We start from the raw sequence: 17,379 nt of genomic DNA, 5'->3' as shown, positions 1-17,379 counted from the left end.
AGACAACATACTACCAGACAAAATTAAACATACAGCGAACAACGAATCAAAAATTGATTCATACAGTCAAATAATCATGGAGTGCCTTCTAAAAGCAGCTACGGACACGGTACCAAAACAACAATATATATAGCCACAAACAATGCATGAAAACCAACCAAACAACTATTAACAATGATAAAACAACGTAGATAATTAAGAAGACTATTCATGGCAACAAGAAAACAAGAAATAAAAACACAAATTAACAACATTAGAAATAAAATTAGAGCAGAAATTAAACAGCTGAAACAAGAAAAATGGGACAACTTCTGCTCCCAACTAAACAAACAAACCGACCCTAGAAAGTACTGGCTACACTTAAAAAGATTCACAAATGAACCCACGACAAGAAAATACCCAACACTGGAATATAACAACACCTTAGCACAAACCAACGAAAAATATAGAATTAAAATAAATACAGCGAAGACGCAATTAATAATATTTTCAAAGTCTACGAAATATCAAAAAGTTCAACCCCAAATCTATAGGAATGGAGAGCTCCTCCAGACTGCCAGATCTGCAAAACTTTTAAGGTTAACATATGATTCAAAACTTACATGGATAAAACATATAAATAACATAAAAACTAAAATTTGGCGAAAAATAAAGTATTCTAGGAGTCTAACTGGTAAAAACTACGGAACAACACCAGAAAACATCATTAAAATATACAAGACATACATTAGACCTGTAATAGACTATGCAGCTCCTGCATGAATTAATGTAAGTGAAAAACAATTACAAACTAAACTCCAAACATTACAGAATACGCAAATTACATCAGCATACAGAGTACCTAAACCCACTTCATCAAAGTTCATGCATAATTACTCAAATACACAAACAATACCAGATCGACTTCTACATAGTACAATAAAATATTTTGATAAAAATTGGCGAAAAATGAGTTGTTATGCGAACCAGACAGATATTGCATATATGATGAAGAGAGACCTAAACACTTCTCCCCGTTAAATTTGTACATCAGATCATTAAGATAAAATCATTTAAAATAATAACAATAAAATAGAGCTAAAATAAAACAGGCCACCTACGTTCTAGACTTATAAAGAAAAAGAAATGATGAACAATATAAATGGACATTGCCCTGAAAAGAACCAGACTAAAGTTATGATGTTACTTCAGCCATTCGTATTTACTCGAAATATATTAATCAGGCCGCTCCAAGAAAGTAATGGAAGGAGGAAGAGGTCTAGTGTAACTGACCATCCTGGGTATACAAATATATATACTCAAACACCTAGAGAGCTAGCTAGCTAGATAGATTGTCAATTATAAAAAGTTTTTTTACGTCTGTACATAATCTTGAAAATTTTCAGATAAATTTTCGAAGAAATGGATGTTAGTAATGGTTTACATTAAGTTAGTATACCACCATGGAAATTCAGTATAAAACCATAAAATATTTTCTGGAGTAGTGTAGATAATATCATTATATCTTGATAACACTTTGCAAATTAGTTGGATTTTACCAACTAAATGCTAAGTAAATGAAGAATGCTGTAGACAGTAATCCAACTTAAACTACAATGATAATATATGCATACAATATTTTTTTTTATATACAAAGGGCCAGTCTTTCTTGTAGTAAATTAATTTAATATTCATACAGCACGATATTAAAATATATTAAAAAAGCTGAAAACGGAGGATTTTTTTAAATTTTGAGTTTGTGAGTTATAGATAGTGTTTTCATATCTTGACATATTTTCTTGTCATTCATTGTTGTAATGGCATATTTAAAATATCTAATGTTTTACTCTTCATTGAAGAGAGGTTTAACTTTGACTGTTCATAAAATTAAGGGGACATTTTCTGGTCTTACAACAGGAGTTACCACCTTCACGTATGTATCTGTAATTCTTAGGTAATCCTGACTCGTGATGTGACGTCCATGAAACTCGAAGATAATTACCTTGAGTGGCATCATTACTTCTGTTTAACATTTCTTGGGTGTGGTACAATTTGAGACATGCATGAGCAGTATTGAAAGCTGCAAGAAAGATATTTGTTTGATCTTTCTGACCTAGATACTCGTGCTTTTGTCATTGAATAACGTAACATCTATTACACTTTTGCTCTTATTGTTCATTAATGGGTAATGGTATTTAAGTAAGGGTACTTAGGTCGGTTGCGTTTTGTTCTCAGATATACTTCAATGACCCAAGAAAGAGTAATGACAAAGTTTTCCAACTGATATTCTGCCTGGACTAAGTTCTGTGTTTTCGAGGGCGAGTTGCATACTTTCCTTTCGAGCGTACTGTTCAATAAATTCCAGCTTTTCCTCAGATCTAATGTAGTGATATGACCATTCTAAACTTTCCTGTTTTATTATTTTTTTAATGTGTCTATTTAGTTATTGAACAGTTGTGTTGATCTTTCACTGAAATAGTAAATTTCATAAATATGTATTACAGACCCACCCAATTGTTCTTTCACCCTTGGTAAAAGATCCATGTGTCTATAAATGATCACTCATCATTCAAGTGATTACATGGAGTGGTATTTTTAAATTGACACATGTTACAGAGGAAGACAGTTAATTTACTATAACTTCTCAGAGGTAAAGTAGAATGAGAGTTTTCTTGGTGTTAACATTTTGCATTTATCAAACTGAAATAGTTATATACATCTGAAACAAATATAATGAAGATTATTGGATAACCGTCCATATACTCACAATACTTATAGAGAGGTAAAGTCAACATACTGTATCTATTCACCTTCTTTCATACTGTACAAATGTCTAGTAGTATTGACAGTATTACCATATAAACTGCCCCATATATCAACATGAGGAACTGTGGTGTGGTTTTAAGGAAACTAATTAAATTTGTATCAACGTATTTCAAACAAGTATATATTTTTTTCCCAGATTGAAGCAACCTTATATCCCGAGTTTTCAGTTTATGTTTCCTGTTCAATATATATTATCTAACAGACCGCATGGGCTTACTTAGAACAACATTCATTTTGTCAGGATAAGTTTGGTTTGAATTTCGCGCAAAGCTACAAGAGGGCTATCTGCGCTAGCCTTCCCTAATTTAGCAGTGTAAAACTAGAGGGAAGGCAGTTAGTCATTACCACCCGCCGCCAACTCTTGGGTTACTCTTTTACCAACGAATAGTGGGATTGACCGTCACATTATAACGGCTGAAATGGCGAGCATGTTTGGTGTGACAGGGATTCGAACCCATGACCCTAGGATTGTAAGTCGAGTGCCTTAACCACCTGGCCATGCCAGGCCTGTCAGGATTGTAACATAAATTACACACATGACAAAAACATTTGTAAAATTCATATATAGTGTAACACTCCTCACAGACGTAATCAACACTGTACTTTAATATTTCAACATTGCTACCATTAAGGGCATGTTAGATATTAATATCTACATACTGCTGCATGTAGTCTAACCACCTTATACTTACCTGACTGCAGTTGTTAGTTGTTTCCATGTTTAGATACAAGAGGTATGGACTTTGGTAATATTAACTTGCTTCTTTATATGGCCATCCATATAGAAGTAACAGTCATATACCTGAAACAGTCATATAACAAAGGTGAAAAGAATCTCATCTCTGAACTGGAATATTTTAGTGTATGACCAACAGTGCCTAAACGATAAAACAAATGTGTTTCAACAAACTTTAATAAAGTTTTTTTTGCTGGATTATGTATCTTTCAATTTTTAAGAACATTCAACTTTTGGTATAATAACGTTTAATAACATAAATATCAAGAGAAGGCGTACCGTTCCTCTCAGCGTTGTTGGTTCCAGTCCAATAATTTCATTTTTACATATATTGCTATGGTTTCGGGTGAATAAAAGCTGATACCAGATATAAGGACCTTGATACTTTTGGTTTAACCTTGTGTTGTATAGATGATGTGAATATATAGAGAGTGCATAATGTTTTTCCTACCATTTTTGTTTACACCATGTGCAAATGATCAAGATATAGTGGATATGAAATGTATTTGTCACAAGTCAACTCATTTTCCTACAAAAAAAGTCCTCGAAAGTGTGATTACATAACAAACTGCATATCAAACATTCAAATGGTGTGAGTGATGGTAATTTTTGCTCTAAATTATTGATAAATTACAGAACTAAATCTGTGAGCGATAATTAGTGGTCTTTTTATAAAAACAGGTAATAGGATACATGGTGAGATTCCTATAAAAGAGTTCCCAGAGTTCACCTTTTAATTCAGTTCTTTATATATGCTTTTCACTTCTTAGATAATACTATATTATAATAAAAGCTTGTAATTATGATCTATGGAAGTAGTCTAATGCAAAGTAACTACTTTTATTAGCCTGTTGGATTTAATGTAGAAATGTAAAGGAAATCACATTAATTTCTGAAACTGCCTTTGCCACAGAAGTAGTATGCATTTCGGTGGTGTTTCACATTCGTATTTTAGAATGGATTGAAAGAAAAATGTCCACAGCTGAAATATTATGAGAGAAAAAAAGCAGAAGAAGGGAAACCTTTTTACAGTTTGTTTGCTTTCTCTCAATTTATTTTAGGTACAATTTAATCTGGTAAAGGAGAACGTGTGAAAAACAGTGGAAAAAATATCACGATGATGGACTAAAAGGAAAGCATCTAATCAACACTACCCGCTACCAATTCTTGAAATAATTTTTTGCCAAAAAATAGATGAACTGATCATCACATCATAATGCTCCTATGGCAAGAAGGGCAAGCATATTCGTTAAGGGGAATTTGAACCCACTACCCGCAAATTGCAAAGTCGAGTGCTGTAACCACTATATGGCGGTATAAATACTAGTTGTTATTGAAAACAACAGACACAATTTCAATTACAACAAAATTTGAAAGATTTGTAGCTGAAATATTTAAGATTGTTTTGGTTTTTAATTTCGCGCAAAGCTACTCGAGGGCTATCTGCGCTAACCGTCTCTAATTTAGCAGTGTAAGACTAGAGGGAAGGCAGCTAGTCATAACCGGCCACTGCCAACTCTTGGGCTACTCTTTTACCAACGAATAGTGGGATTGACCGTCACATTGTAATGCCCCTACGGCTGAAAAGGTGAGCATGTTTGGTGCGACGGGGATGCGAACCCGCGACCCTCAGATTAGGAGTCGCACGCATTAACGCATCCGGCCATGTCGGGCCGAAATATTTAAGAAAAAATATTAAGGAATGTAGAACTTTTATATATCATTAAATATGATGGAAAATATATAATATGCCACATACCACAATATCCCTCTTATCTGCTTTTCAGGATTATAGTCAAACCAACAATTAAAATTAAGCTTAAATCCAATCAACTTTAAACACACATGTTCAAGAAGCACTTGATTTTCCTTTATTCCTATGAAAAATTGCATGCCTTTTAACAAAGAATTTCATAACACAACACAAAAGAAAAACACTAACATAAGTTAACAATTTAATAAAACAATAATCAAGTAAACATTTATAATGCTTTATAAAGATCATTTTAAAAAAGTTGTATTACACGTAAAGACAAAACATTTAACATTGATCACTTACTATTTTATAGCCCCCAGTGGCACAGCGGAATGTCTGCGAACTCATAATTCTAGAAATCGGGTTTCGATACTCGTGTTGAGCAGAACACAGATACCCCATTGTGTACCTTTTTGCTTAATTACACAAAAACTAAAACAATGGTAATAAATTTTGAGAATGCAGCTCTGACAGTGCAGAAATCAAATATTTAAGATAAAAATTAATATCACTATAAAAGGTAGAAAACTCATAATATTTCCGGATACAACACTTTTCCCTGTTCTTTTTCAGGCCAACAACTGAAATTAACCTTAACATCAATCATCGTTAAACTTGCAAAATGATCCAAAACTACCTTAGCTTTACTCCGAAGCAATTCCTGAAACATGCCTGAGCCACGTAGACAACATAAGCACTTTCTGATAAAGAATGAGCAATATGCAGGTACATTTACAAAGAAAAAATACCCTTTAACAAAGACAATAGTGTACTATCAAACAAGGGAAAGTTTAACGAAGAATAACTACCTTTCTTTCAAAGTGGGTAATCTAACAAATTATGTTTACAACTAAAACTAAAATATGTTAATGAATAAGACATAAAATTCATAACGATAGAACTCAATGAAGAAAAATTTAACACTAAATGATTACATAAAAATTGAAAAAAAACAAAAATCGTTCATAATAAATATTCGGAAATACCTTTCTGTTGTCATCAAAACAATTATAAAATACCATAATATAAACTATTAACAAATATGAAATGATTAAAATAACGAAATTAAACAAAAGTCTTTTATCACAAATAGAATTCCTCAGTCGACACTTCTGCGACTATCTGACATTAGTGTATCCTGAGCTCAACAATTTGGTTTGTCAGTCAAGTGATAAAGAGGCTGAACTTTGGCTGAGGTGTTTTGGCCTGTGTTTTTAGCCAAACCAACTTCTCTCTATCATGATTTTCGGTGCTGCTGACAATCTAACAAGTGCTAGAATTAGGCTTTAGGAATACACAAAAACAGGTAACGAAAAATGCTGGGAAGATTAAAACTAATATATTCAAGCATATCCAGAATTTCATTCTTCATATGGAAGTCCAGATTTCAATGTAAGTTCAGACAAGTTACAATATCAAAATCAGGTGGGTGTGTAAGCTAAAGCGGGTTACAATGTGTCGTTACATTCAATAAGCATTTGTTGGTTAAAAAACATACTTGCAGGCATAACCAGGGGCGGATTTCGGTCAGATTGGACCTGAGGCAGTAGAATAGCATTTGCTGTTTCCTAGCAAGTAAAAGTTAATATGAATTTAAAACTTAAAGTGGTCGGGGCCTTAGGTTTAACGTGTATTGATGCCAATCCTTACCCATAGACATATGATCAAGCACTTAGAGGATTTCCCGATCCTCGAGCTCCCTTTCATTTCCATTTGACGCACTACCTATAACAATGTTATTCGTTGCCATCTTCATGAGCTAGCACATGTACAACCCAACATGATTCCTAACTTTTTTTTTGTTGTCACACTCAGAAAATTCGGTTCCAATATAGAGGTACGGAGATCGAGAATGCAATCTTCACTATATCTTTGACTGTTAGCTTTCATTATTGTTTTCACTGTCTTTTCTTAGGAAGCTCTTTTTATTTACATATCGCGTAACACTAGTTATAGTACAAATGGCACGGATATAACTTCAACTTCTCCTATGACATTTACATTCAACATTTTCACGCCTTAAAAGAGTACTGTATCATGAATTGGTTTGTTTCTGAATATTGGGCAAAGTTGCACGAGTGCTATCTGCGCTAGCTGTTTTTTATTTATTAGTGTAAGACAAGAGGGAAGGCAGCTAGTCATCACCACCCATCGTCGACTCTTAGGCTACTCTATTACCAACGAATAGTGGGATTGACCGTAACATTATAACGACCCCCTGGCTGAAAGGGCAAGCATGTTTAGTGTGACAGGGATTCGAACCCACGACCCTCGGATTACGAATCGAGTGCCTTAAACATTTGGACATGCCGGGCAACCTGCTTCATAGAAGGATAAGAAATTATGCGATAAAACTGTATGCGTATTAATAATATCCCAACCTGCTCGACCGATTACAACACTGGGTACAAAACGTGAATATATATTCTTTATGATATCTAAGCCTCTGTCTGTGAATTTCACTTGGTATTAATACAATCGATTTTCCAACAAGTATCAAACAGATGTGTGTGTGTGTGTGTGTTGTTTTTTTCTTATAGCAAAGCTAGATTGGGCTATCAGCTGAGTCTACGGAGGGGAATCAGAGAGGTAACTAAGCAATAATGTTCGGTCAAATATAAGAGGACTGTTTTGTAACTATTATATTGAATTAAGTTTGTTTTTCACATGATAAAATGGAAGTCTCGTAGTTTCCATACAGTATGCTTTGCTATGTTTAAAAGACACTGACAAACAATTTTGTTTGTTTTGAATTTCGCGCAAAGCTACTCAAGGGCTATCTGCGCTAACCGTCTCTAATTTAGCAGTGTAAGACTAGGGGGAAGGCAGCTGGTCATCACCACCCACCGCCACCTCTTGGGCTACTTCTTTACCAACGAATAGTGAGATTGATCGTCACATTATAAAGCCCCTACGGCTGAAAAGGCGAGCATGTTTGGTGCAACGGTGATTCGAAACCGCAACCTTTAGATTACCGGTCGAACGCCTTAACCCATCTGGCCAAGCAGGGCCGTGAGAATAGGGTACTAGCATTTAATAAATTAATCCCTTTAAGTTTCTGTTTATTCCTCTATATCTTTATGAATATGTATACACAATTTTCATGAACATTACTGAATGATGATTTTTTAAAATTAAACATTCGTAAAGAAGTATATTCTACCCTTTCTTATACCAGTATATTTTTTAAAGATTCTTTGTTTCGTTAATGACGTTGCTTATTTTTTCGTTGACTCAATATCAAATACACTATAATCCTCCTCTCCTCCTATTAAGAATAACAGCTTAACCTGAATGAACTGTACTTTGAAAAACTTCGGGAAATTTCCAAAACATAAGCTCTTGGCTGTGATAAGATTTAATTTTGTATAAGCTGAGAAATAATTGGAATTCTAATTTTAAAATATTTTTAACAAAGTTATGCACAACAATAACTGTAAGGCATAATTTTAGCTTTAGAGTTTTGACTTACGTATATATATATATATATATATATATATATATTTATAGGGGACGCTATTATACATAATATTATGTTGAATTCATCACTTCTATAACTGTTTACGTAACATCGAATAGACCAGAAGGGTTTACTGTATATTATTTAACGTTACGTTAAACAAAAGAAAGTAAATCCATATTTAGTGTGGGTAAAGTCTTAGAATTGTGATTACAGTAAGTTTTTTATCGTTTTGTATAGCTGTGTTTATTACAGAAAAACTACCATTTTTATTAAAAGTAAAGCTCAATGTAGACTAAAATGCTAAAGCTATTAGACTAGTAAAGACTAAGTTATTTGGCGTTTTATATTATTTGCTAACTATTTGTATTAGGAAAAGCTACAACCTTTTAGTAAAGCTTACTTTTTTTGTAATGTAGTAGAGCCAGACACGAAAATTTGGAGGAACATTAATAACTCATACTAAAATATAGAAGTTCAGCGTAATGAAATGAGTTTTAAATTTTATTCTACAGAAGGTTTAAATTACGAAGCAAATGGTTTTTACTTGCCAAGCACTTTTACGACTTCATTTTTTTTTGTATGATGATGCGTATAACTGTCGTTTTTATATTTTGGTGGTGAAGAAATTGTTTTGGAAAATCTTCGAGAATTTTTTTAAAAGTAAAAATAAATTTTAACTTTTAAAGAAAATATTAAGAAAGTTTAAACCTAACGGTTTTTTATCATTTTATACTCCCTTATTTTTGACAATTTACCTTTTTTTTTTTTTCTTGAAAAGTTGAGAGATTTGGAAACTACAGGCTTATTTCTGTAAATCAGTTAATAAGGAGTTGGAATTTAGTATCGTAGATTATTTAGAAATATATTTTCAAATTTGTGTTTAATAAGCATTATTTTGCATAAAGAGAGGTTAACCAACCTGAGGCTTTGGATGAATATATCCCAGTTTTTTTTTAATTATATTGTTTGTCTTTAATTTTTTGTTAATGTGCTACACAAAGAGTTAGTTCAGTTGATTACAAAGTTTGTGAAACGATAACGTTCAAGGATCTAGGCTGTCTCATCTATTAAACTAAACTTTTGTAAAAAACAACAAAAAAAACTAGTACTAAACACATTTAAATATTTTATAAAGTGTTCCTTTAAATTTATAAGTTTAACCACATTTGAAGGCCATTCCAATAAGTAATTACTCTGTTAGAAAAATAAATCTGCCCCAGCTGAAGTTGACTCTTATCATGATAACATTTATATTTGTGTCTCATAGTCCTACCATTCACATTATTAAAAAAAAATATAATAATAATTATGCACTGACACTCTCAATTCCTTTAATAATCTTAAACTTCTCAACAGATCCCCAATAGTTTTGGGTATCTTAACCTGCTGTCATATGATAACCTTTCCATTCTAGGTACCATCCTAACTAAGATAGGAAGCCCTATACTGAACACAACACTCGAAGTGTTGTTAATATGTAAACAGAAATCGTGTTATAGCAAAAACAGCAAAATAATTGATACATTCATGCTTTTCAAGTTGAAATAATGTAACTGAGCCTTACGTGAGCCTTATAACCTTATTTGTTTATTATTTATCTTGGAAATTTTGATACCTACATGCATTAATATTTCTAGATTTACTTATGCTAGAAATAACTGTTGACTGTTTTTTTTTCTTCAAAAGGTCATCAGTAGTTTTAGCAACTAATCTAGTACATTGAAATAGAAATGTATAGACTGAATGTTTTCTTTTAAAAGGGCATTGCTGTCATAGATAAACAACAAAGATCAGACATGATTATTGATAGCATCATAATCTCTGCTGATGAAATTTGTAAATGGAATCTTGGGTTGTCCTAGTAGAAGTTTTAAGCTTAAAAACAAAAGTTATTGTGACCTAGGTATGAACTTCTGAATTTATTATAGTTCTGATTTGAGTGCTATATAAAATGTATCAACATGCTTGACAGACTACTTGTACTAAAGCCAACTTGAAGTACCAGTTGTGTGCAAATGGAATAATCACATTTTCTGTCCTCTTTGGTGTGGATTCCTATACATGGTGAGGGGACCTCCCTGGAAAGGCTCTGTTCTGTCAGTTTACTTCCTCTGGGATATAAACATTCACCTACATGTTTACTGTGCAGGGTTACCTGTGAAGGGGAGAAGAGGATCCTGGTGGTTGAGGGGTCCAACCCTAACACACCACTTTGAACTTGAATTCCTGTAGACGGGCAGCTTTGGGGTGACCCCCGAGGTTCAGTCGGCTGGTCTACTTGGGCTAGGGTTAGCCGATTACCAGTGTTGGATGTTCTCAGCAAGTGCTGTGGACATTCTATCTGATGCTAATGTTTGGGTATAGTGCTCATGAAACCCTGGTGTTGCTGCAGTGTCCTTGTTTGCACTTTAATGCATCCCCTCATAGGGCTCCATGGTGGGTGGGGCTAGTGGGCACTGAAAAATTCTTTTTTTTTATTATTATGGATCCTCCAAATAAAAAATTAAATAGTGAAAAAACAGTCCATAGGTAAACAACCACATCTTGAAGATTCTTAGCAGCAATCTTCAATATCTGTAACACCTTTACCTCATTTTCTTATGCTACATGCTCTTTCAGACAAACCTTCAGGGTATATGTCTCCCTTCACTATTCTCCTACTTTTCATGGAGGGTTGACAATAACCTATGAGGCAGTGATAATTTTCCTATAATTTTGAGAGAGACTGGCCATGGTCAGTGCCACCAGACCCATGTGCGTTGATGGAAGCTGGATCAAGCAAACTGGCCCTCTTTCAGTGTTCCCACAGAATGTGATTCTGCCATCATTTGTAAGCCATCAATAAATGACTGTGTGGCAGCAGTAACTGACTGTATTATACAGGTAGCTGCTCAATGTATTCCTAAAACCTCACCATGTTTTCTACTATATTCTCATCTGTGGTGGAATCCTGCCTGCTACATGACATGGAAGGCTCAAAAATGGGCCTGGGATACTTTTCGTAGGTTTTCCACGCTCTCTTACCACATCGCTTTCCAGCAGGCCTGTGCACATGCTTGGTGGGTAAGATGTTAAAGCCTGAAAGAATCTTGGATTAAGTTCACAACCAGCATATCTTCTACCACCAGTTTCAAAGTTTTATAGGACAAAATTCGAAAGGTCAGTGGGCAATATAATTCTGCCCCCCTCTCGATTTCAAGATTCCTTCAAATTACTATGTAATTGCTTTGACAGTCTGTCTTTGTAAGACCTTAGAGAGGGTGATTAATGCTCATCTTGTTAGGTTTCTCAAATCAACCAACCTCCTCTTGTCCACAGAGTGTGGGTTCCAATGACAGTGCTCCATTATGGACCACTTGATTCGAATTGAAACATCAATCACAGAAGCCTTTCTCAAACGACAACATCTTGTACCAATATTCTTTGACATTGAAAAGGCTTATGATACAACATAAAGGTATGGCATTTTGTGAAACCTCCATATATATGGGTTATGTGGCCATTTGCCCATTTTATTAAACTTTTTTTAATGGACAGGAGATTCCAAATTTGTGTGGGTTCAACATTTTCCCACTATTTTCTACAGGAACATGGAGTACCTTAGGGCTGTGTTTTGAATGTCACACTTTTCAGTATAAAGATTAATTCCATCACTGAACAACTCCCTCTTACTGTTGCAAACGGGCTCTATGTTGACGAGTTTTACATTTCATGTCGTTTGTCGAACATGAAGTATATTGAGCGGCAGGTACAGACTGCTTTTAGTTGCTTACTGAAGTGGACCATAGCAAACAGCTTTAACTTCTCTCTCTCTAAAACTGTTTGCATGTACTTTTGCTGCCAATGGGGTATTTACTGTGATCCTGAACTTCGTATCAGTAAAGTTGTGCTGCCTATGGTCTTGGGGTTTATCTTTGACCATAAGATGACCTTTACACCACACATCAAGTAGCTACAAGACCACTGAACATCCTCTGTGCCCTTTCTTCCTTCACTTGGGGAGCGGATTGATGTTCTGTGCTAAAGATATATTGTTCTCATATTCAATTGAAACTTGACTCTGGATCACTGATCTATGGCTCTGCCAGGACTTCAGCCTTAAAGATGCTGGAGCTCATTCATCATCAAGGACTTTGGCTCTGCACTGGGACTTTTTGCACTTCCCCAGTTCAGAGCTTATACATAGTGTCTTGAACCTTCTATGCACCTCCACTGTTTGCAACTGTCTTCACTATAAGCTTCAAAACTTTGTTCCTTACTAGGGCATTCTACCTGAGGTTGTGCTTTCCTTTCTCAGTAGGGCATACTTTTTTCTGAGTTTAGATGATCTGCCATTGCTCCTTTTGGCCTTTGTATCCAGGTGCAGTTGGATAAATTGGGTCTGTCCTTAGATAGCACTGCTGTATCCACTGGTTAGCCCATCCCACCATGGCTTTTTACAGTCCCCAAATGTGACCTCTCTTTTATTTCATATGAGAAAAGCAGACACTCCCAATTGGAAATACTGTCTGTTATTTGCTGAACATCTTTTGAACCATCCTACAATTCCTATTTATACAGATGGTTCAAAATCAGGTGACTGTGTGGGATCTGCCATAGTTTGTTGTGGTTTGGTGGTTGTGCAGAGAATCCCCTCTACAACTTCCATGTTCACTGCTGAACTGTACACAATTTCTCTTGCCCTGGATCACATAGAAGCTAAGCAGTACTCAAACTGCACCATTTATACTGACTCATTCTATACTGGTTCTGGAATTGCTTCCCATTAATTTGCACCCTGTTCTCATTGATATTCAAAACCAACTGGCCCATTTCTCTTTAACATGTACTTCTATCCAGTTTTTCTGGAAACTGGGCTATGTTGGTATTTGCGGGAATGAGCTCACCAACACCACAGCTAAATCTGTCTGCTCTGGTACTATCACCGCTGTGTCTATTCCATACGTGGACTATGGTCCTGTATTCAAGGCTGGACTCCATACCAGCTGGCAGTCGACTTGGAGTGAGCAACAAGAAAACAAGCTTTTCCAAATAAATCCCTATATTGGACTTTGGTCATCTTGTTCCATAAGGATTGAAAAGAGGAAGTTGTTCTAACTAGTCTATGCATTGGTCAGTTTTTTAGCATCATTTTGTTTTATCTAGAACTAATGCACTAATGTGTTTGTGTAACACTCAGGTCACAATAAGCCACATTTTACTGTTTTGTCGGCACCATTTTAAACATATTGTGTCCCTAGGTTTATCCATAACACTGGTGATGATGACAATGTCCACCTTGGAAATGTTTTTAGTTATTTAAAGGCCGTAAATCTTTTCAATGCCATTTAAGTTTTTTAATTTAGACATTAGACATTTTTAATGTCATTCCCTTTTAAGAATCATAGTCCTTCTAGTTTGATTTGAGATTAGAATTGGCCGTAACATTAAATAACTCTAAACCAGAACTGGAAAGGTCAACTTCAGATGACTAACACTGCTGTTTGAACGAGCTGTTAGTCATTCTGGTGAGTTATTAAAATTTTGCTACAAGTCTTTTAAAACTTTTATTACTTTACTTTTTGAAAATGGCCATAACATTAGATAACTGGGAACCAGGACTGGAAAGGCCAACTTTAGGTGAGTGATGGTGGTTTTTGTACTTACCTGTTAGTCTTTCTGGCAAGTTATGATAATTACAATTATGCTGCAGAAAGTCCTTTACAACTTGTATTACTGTAGTTTTCTCTCACTGCTGTAGACCACATGTAAACATTGGTTTTATGCTATTTATGTTTGTTTTTTTTTAATCTTTGTTTTGTTTTACCTTAATTTCCTTTTATGAATTCTACTAAATTTACTTTAATTATAACTTTTTACCAGATGTTTGGCACAGACAGCCTATCTGCTTTTTGCCATAAAACACCAAATCAACCAACCAATCACTTTCAGTATACCATGTTGTGACCATTCACAGACCTTCTGAGAGGTGTGGGCCATTTTTATCTTTTGAGGCCCCTGGTTATAATGAAAAAAAAAATGCATGAAAATAGAATAAGACAGTCGTTATTCCAGTATTTTTATATATAATTTGCAGGTCTAATCTAAGAATGTGTTTCATATCTTGGTGTGTTTGAGGGGCACATAAAAAAGTTTGAAAACTTGACTGATGCACAAAAATGTCTAAATTTGAGACCCCTTTGAGGTTGAGGCCTGGACCAAATGGCCCTCCTGCCTCACCCCTCTAATTGGCTCTAACTATTCTTATAAATAGGCTTTGAACTAGTTGAGTATATTAATTGATCTTACATTATTAATACAAACACTTTCTTTGTGGAACTACTTGTGTTAATTAGAAAAACACTGTGGACACACATACATAAAATCAGACATGCTAATACAAGTGTAAGTATTGCTAACTCAAATATGTTTGTTTTCAAATAGGATTAAAAGACTTTTATCTTAGTGAATGTAATAATCTCTTGAATATCTAATTTTTATTGTTATGAACACCCACTTGGTAGGTGATCTGGAATGAGCAACATGTTTGAGACTGCTGTAATGAGCTGTATGCAGTTGTATCTATGCTACCTCTAGATATAAATATCACATATTATGAAAGCTAATCTTCCCAGGTTCAATTTGTAGTTTGTTTCATTGTTTAGAGCTCTTCAAGCTTCACTTCAAAGACTGAACTATTATTTTAAAAGAGCTAAAAATATTTATTTGTTAATTCTGTAGCTTTTCTCATTAACAGATAGCTAGCTGATAGACAGTCTTGAGGGTATTTTTACTGTGTGTAATTTACATTAAACAGTATGTATACTCACCATAATAAGTATTCTTGATTATATAAAATTAATGTTTTTAGAGAACTGTAAGTATTGTGTTTTTGTGTCAGATCATTATTGTTTTAACAACTTGAAAAATTATATCATAGGTATCTTTTAAAAGTTAGTTTTATCATTTAATAATAAAACAAAATGGTTAAAGAATTTTTTCTGAAACTTTCAATTTTATAATTTACATCCCTGTGGCATAATTAATAACTTGTATTTATATTTTTATGTATTTAGATTCCAGAATAGGGTTTATAACAAACTGAAGATCAAGTGCAGTTATACCTGTAGATGAAAACATTTGTGACCGGTAGTTCCGACATCTACATAAAATAACTATGATATAAGATTTTGTCAGTAGTAAATAATTTTAGAACATTCAAAGAAGATGGTATACATTTCAGAACAAGGTGTTATTTCAGAGTCCAAGTCATGGTGGAGATTGTCTTCAATTTCAGATCTTTTTTGGAATGCAGTCAATTTTATTGTACTGTTTTTCCGCAGTTTAGTTCAACCTGACTTTAATTCAAAGGAATCAAAATTTTATAATGGAACAGACTATCGCCGTGGCCCAGGTGGAGGCCCACCAAGGCCACCTGGTAGACGTTTTGGAGGATTCAGGAATTTTGGCAATGCACCAGCAGGCCCCCCTCCAATGGCTGGTGGAGGATGAGGAAGGTAACCACTCTCTGTATGTCTATTGCAACAGTACAAATATTTTGACTGTTGAAAGAGAGTGGGAAAAATATAAAGTTTTTAATTATAGATATAAAGGGGAGGAGTATCGAGTTTATTAGAAGATGTGATGATTACATTAGTGGAAAATGTTATGTTCTGCAAAACTGAAGTGTGTTGTATGAAATTAAGTTCTTAAAAATATTGAAATAATATTTTGAACTTAAAATTTTGATAACCATATTTTTTTTTTTCTGAAATTTTGGTATTCACAGCAGTTACAAGTATTTAAAAGGAAACCTCTGTGAATTGTGTTAAATTACACTTACAGGTAAATCTTAAGAATTGAAACCAGACTGATCCTTCTTAGCATTGTACATATGATGTTTTTGTGGTCAACTTGTTGATCAGGCCCATGGAAACTGAAGAATTACAATGCTACTGAAAGTAAGGTGAATTATTGACATGCAGACTACATATAGTAAAGATTATATTTTTAAAACATTACAAGTCATGAGTAATATGTGTCTAAAAAATGTTACTTTATGGTGAAATAAACTAGTAAAGATAAAATAAAATAAGTGTTTTTAATGGAAATAATTCTGAGTATATGAAGATCTTGAAACTAATTGTAAATTGGTGAAGTACTGTACAATATGAAATAAAATTCAAATTTAAGTTTTATATAGGATTTGTCTTTATTTTATTTAAATATTATTTCGGAAAATCAAATTGCTAATTCCACACTTGACTGAATAAATTATTGCTTGAAAAGATTGTGATTTCAGCTTTTATATTAACATTTTACAGTTCCAAATAGAGATGGGTGATTAAATAGATTAACTAATTAATTACCTTAGAGCATTAGTTTTTCATGTAAGGTAATCAAAATTACTCTTAAATTGTTTACTGTCCTGAAAGTAATGAACTATTTGAAGTTGGTGTTTTTGGTTATCACAATTTTTGATAATTGTAATTACTCAAGTAATTAAGATATTTATGATTTATTATAATTCCTTCTGCTCTACTAGTGCTTTCTCTACCCATACCAATCATTTTTAAATATATAATTCCTTCTATTCAAGTCTCCTGTGAGAATAATCAGTTAATGAGCCTGACAATTAAT

General features: G+C 34.0%; 1 protein-coding gene across 1 annotated transcript; it reads left to right on the top strand.

Moving 5' to 3' along the window:
- The first annotated feature begins 8,825 nt into the window (after positions 1-8,825).
- Positions 8,826-16,937, top strand: LOC143222732 (selenoprotein K-like). The gene is made up of 2 exons (XM_076449653.1): positions 8,826-8,972; positions 15,816-16,937. The coding sequence occupies exon 2, from the start codon at positions 15,967-15,969 to the stop codon at positions 16,249-16,251; it is 285 nt and encodes a 94-aa protein (XP_076305768.1). The 5' UTR covers positions 8,826-8,972; positions 15,816-15,966; the 3' UTR covers positions 16,252-16,937.
- Positions 16,938-17,379: the final 442 nt, after the last annotated feature.

This window comes from Tachypleus tridentatus, chromosome 8, assembly GCF_004210375.1.
Source record: "Tachypleus tridentatus isolate NWPU-2018 chromosome 8, ASM421037v1, whole genome shotgun sequence".
Lineage (NCBI taxonomy): Eukaryota > Metazoa > Arthropoda > Merostomata > Xiphosura > Limulidae > Tachypleus > Tachypleus tridentatus.
This window is presented reverse-complemented; position numbering and strand designations above follow the sequence as displayed.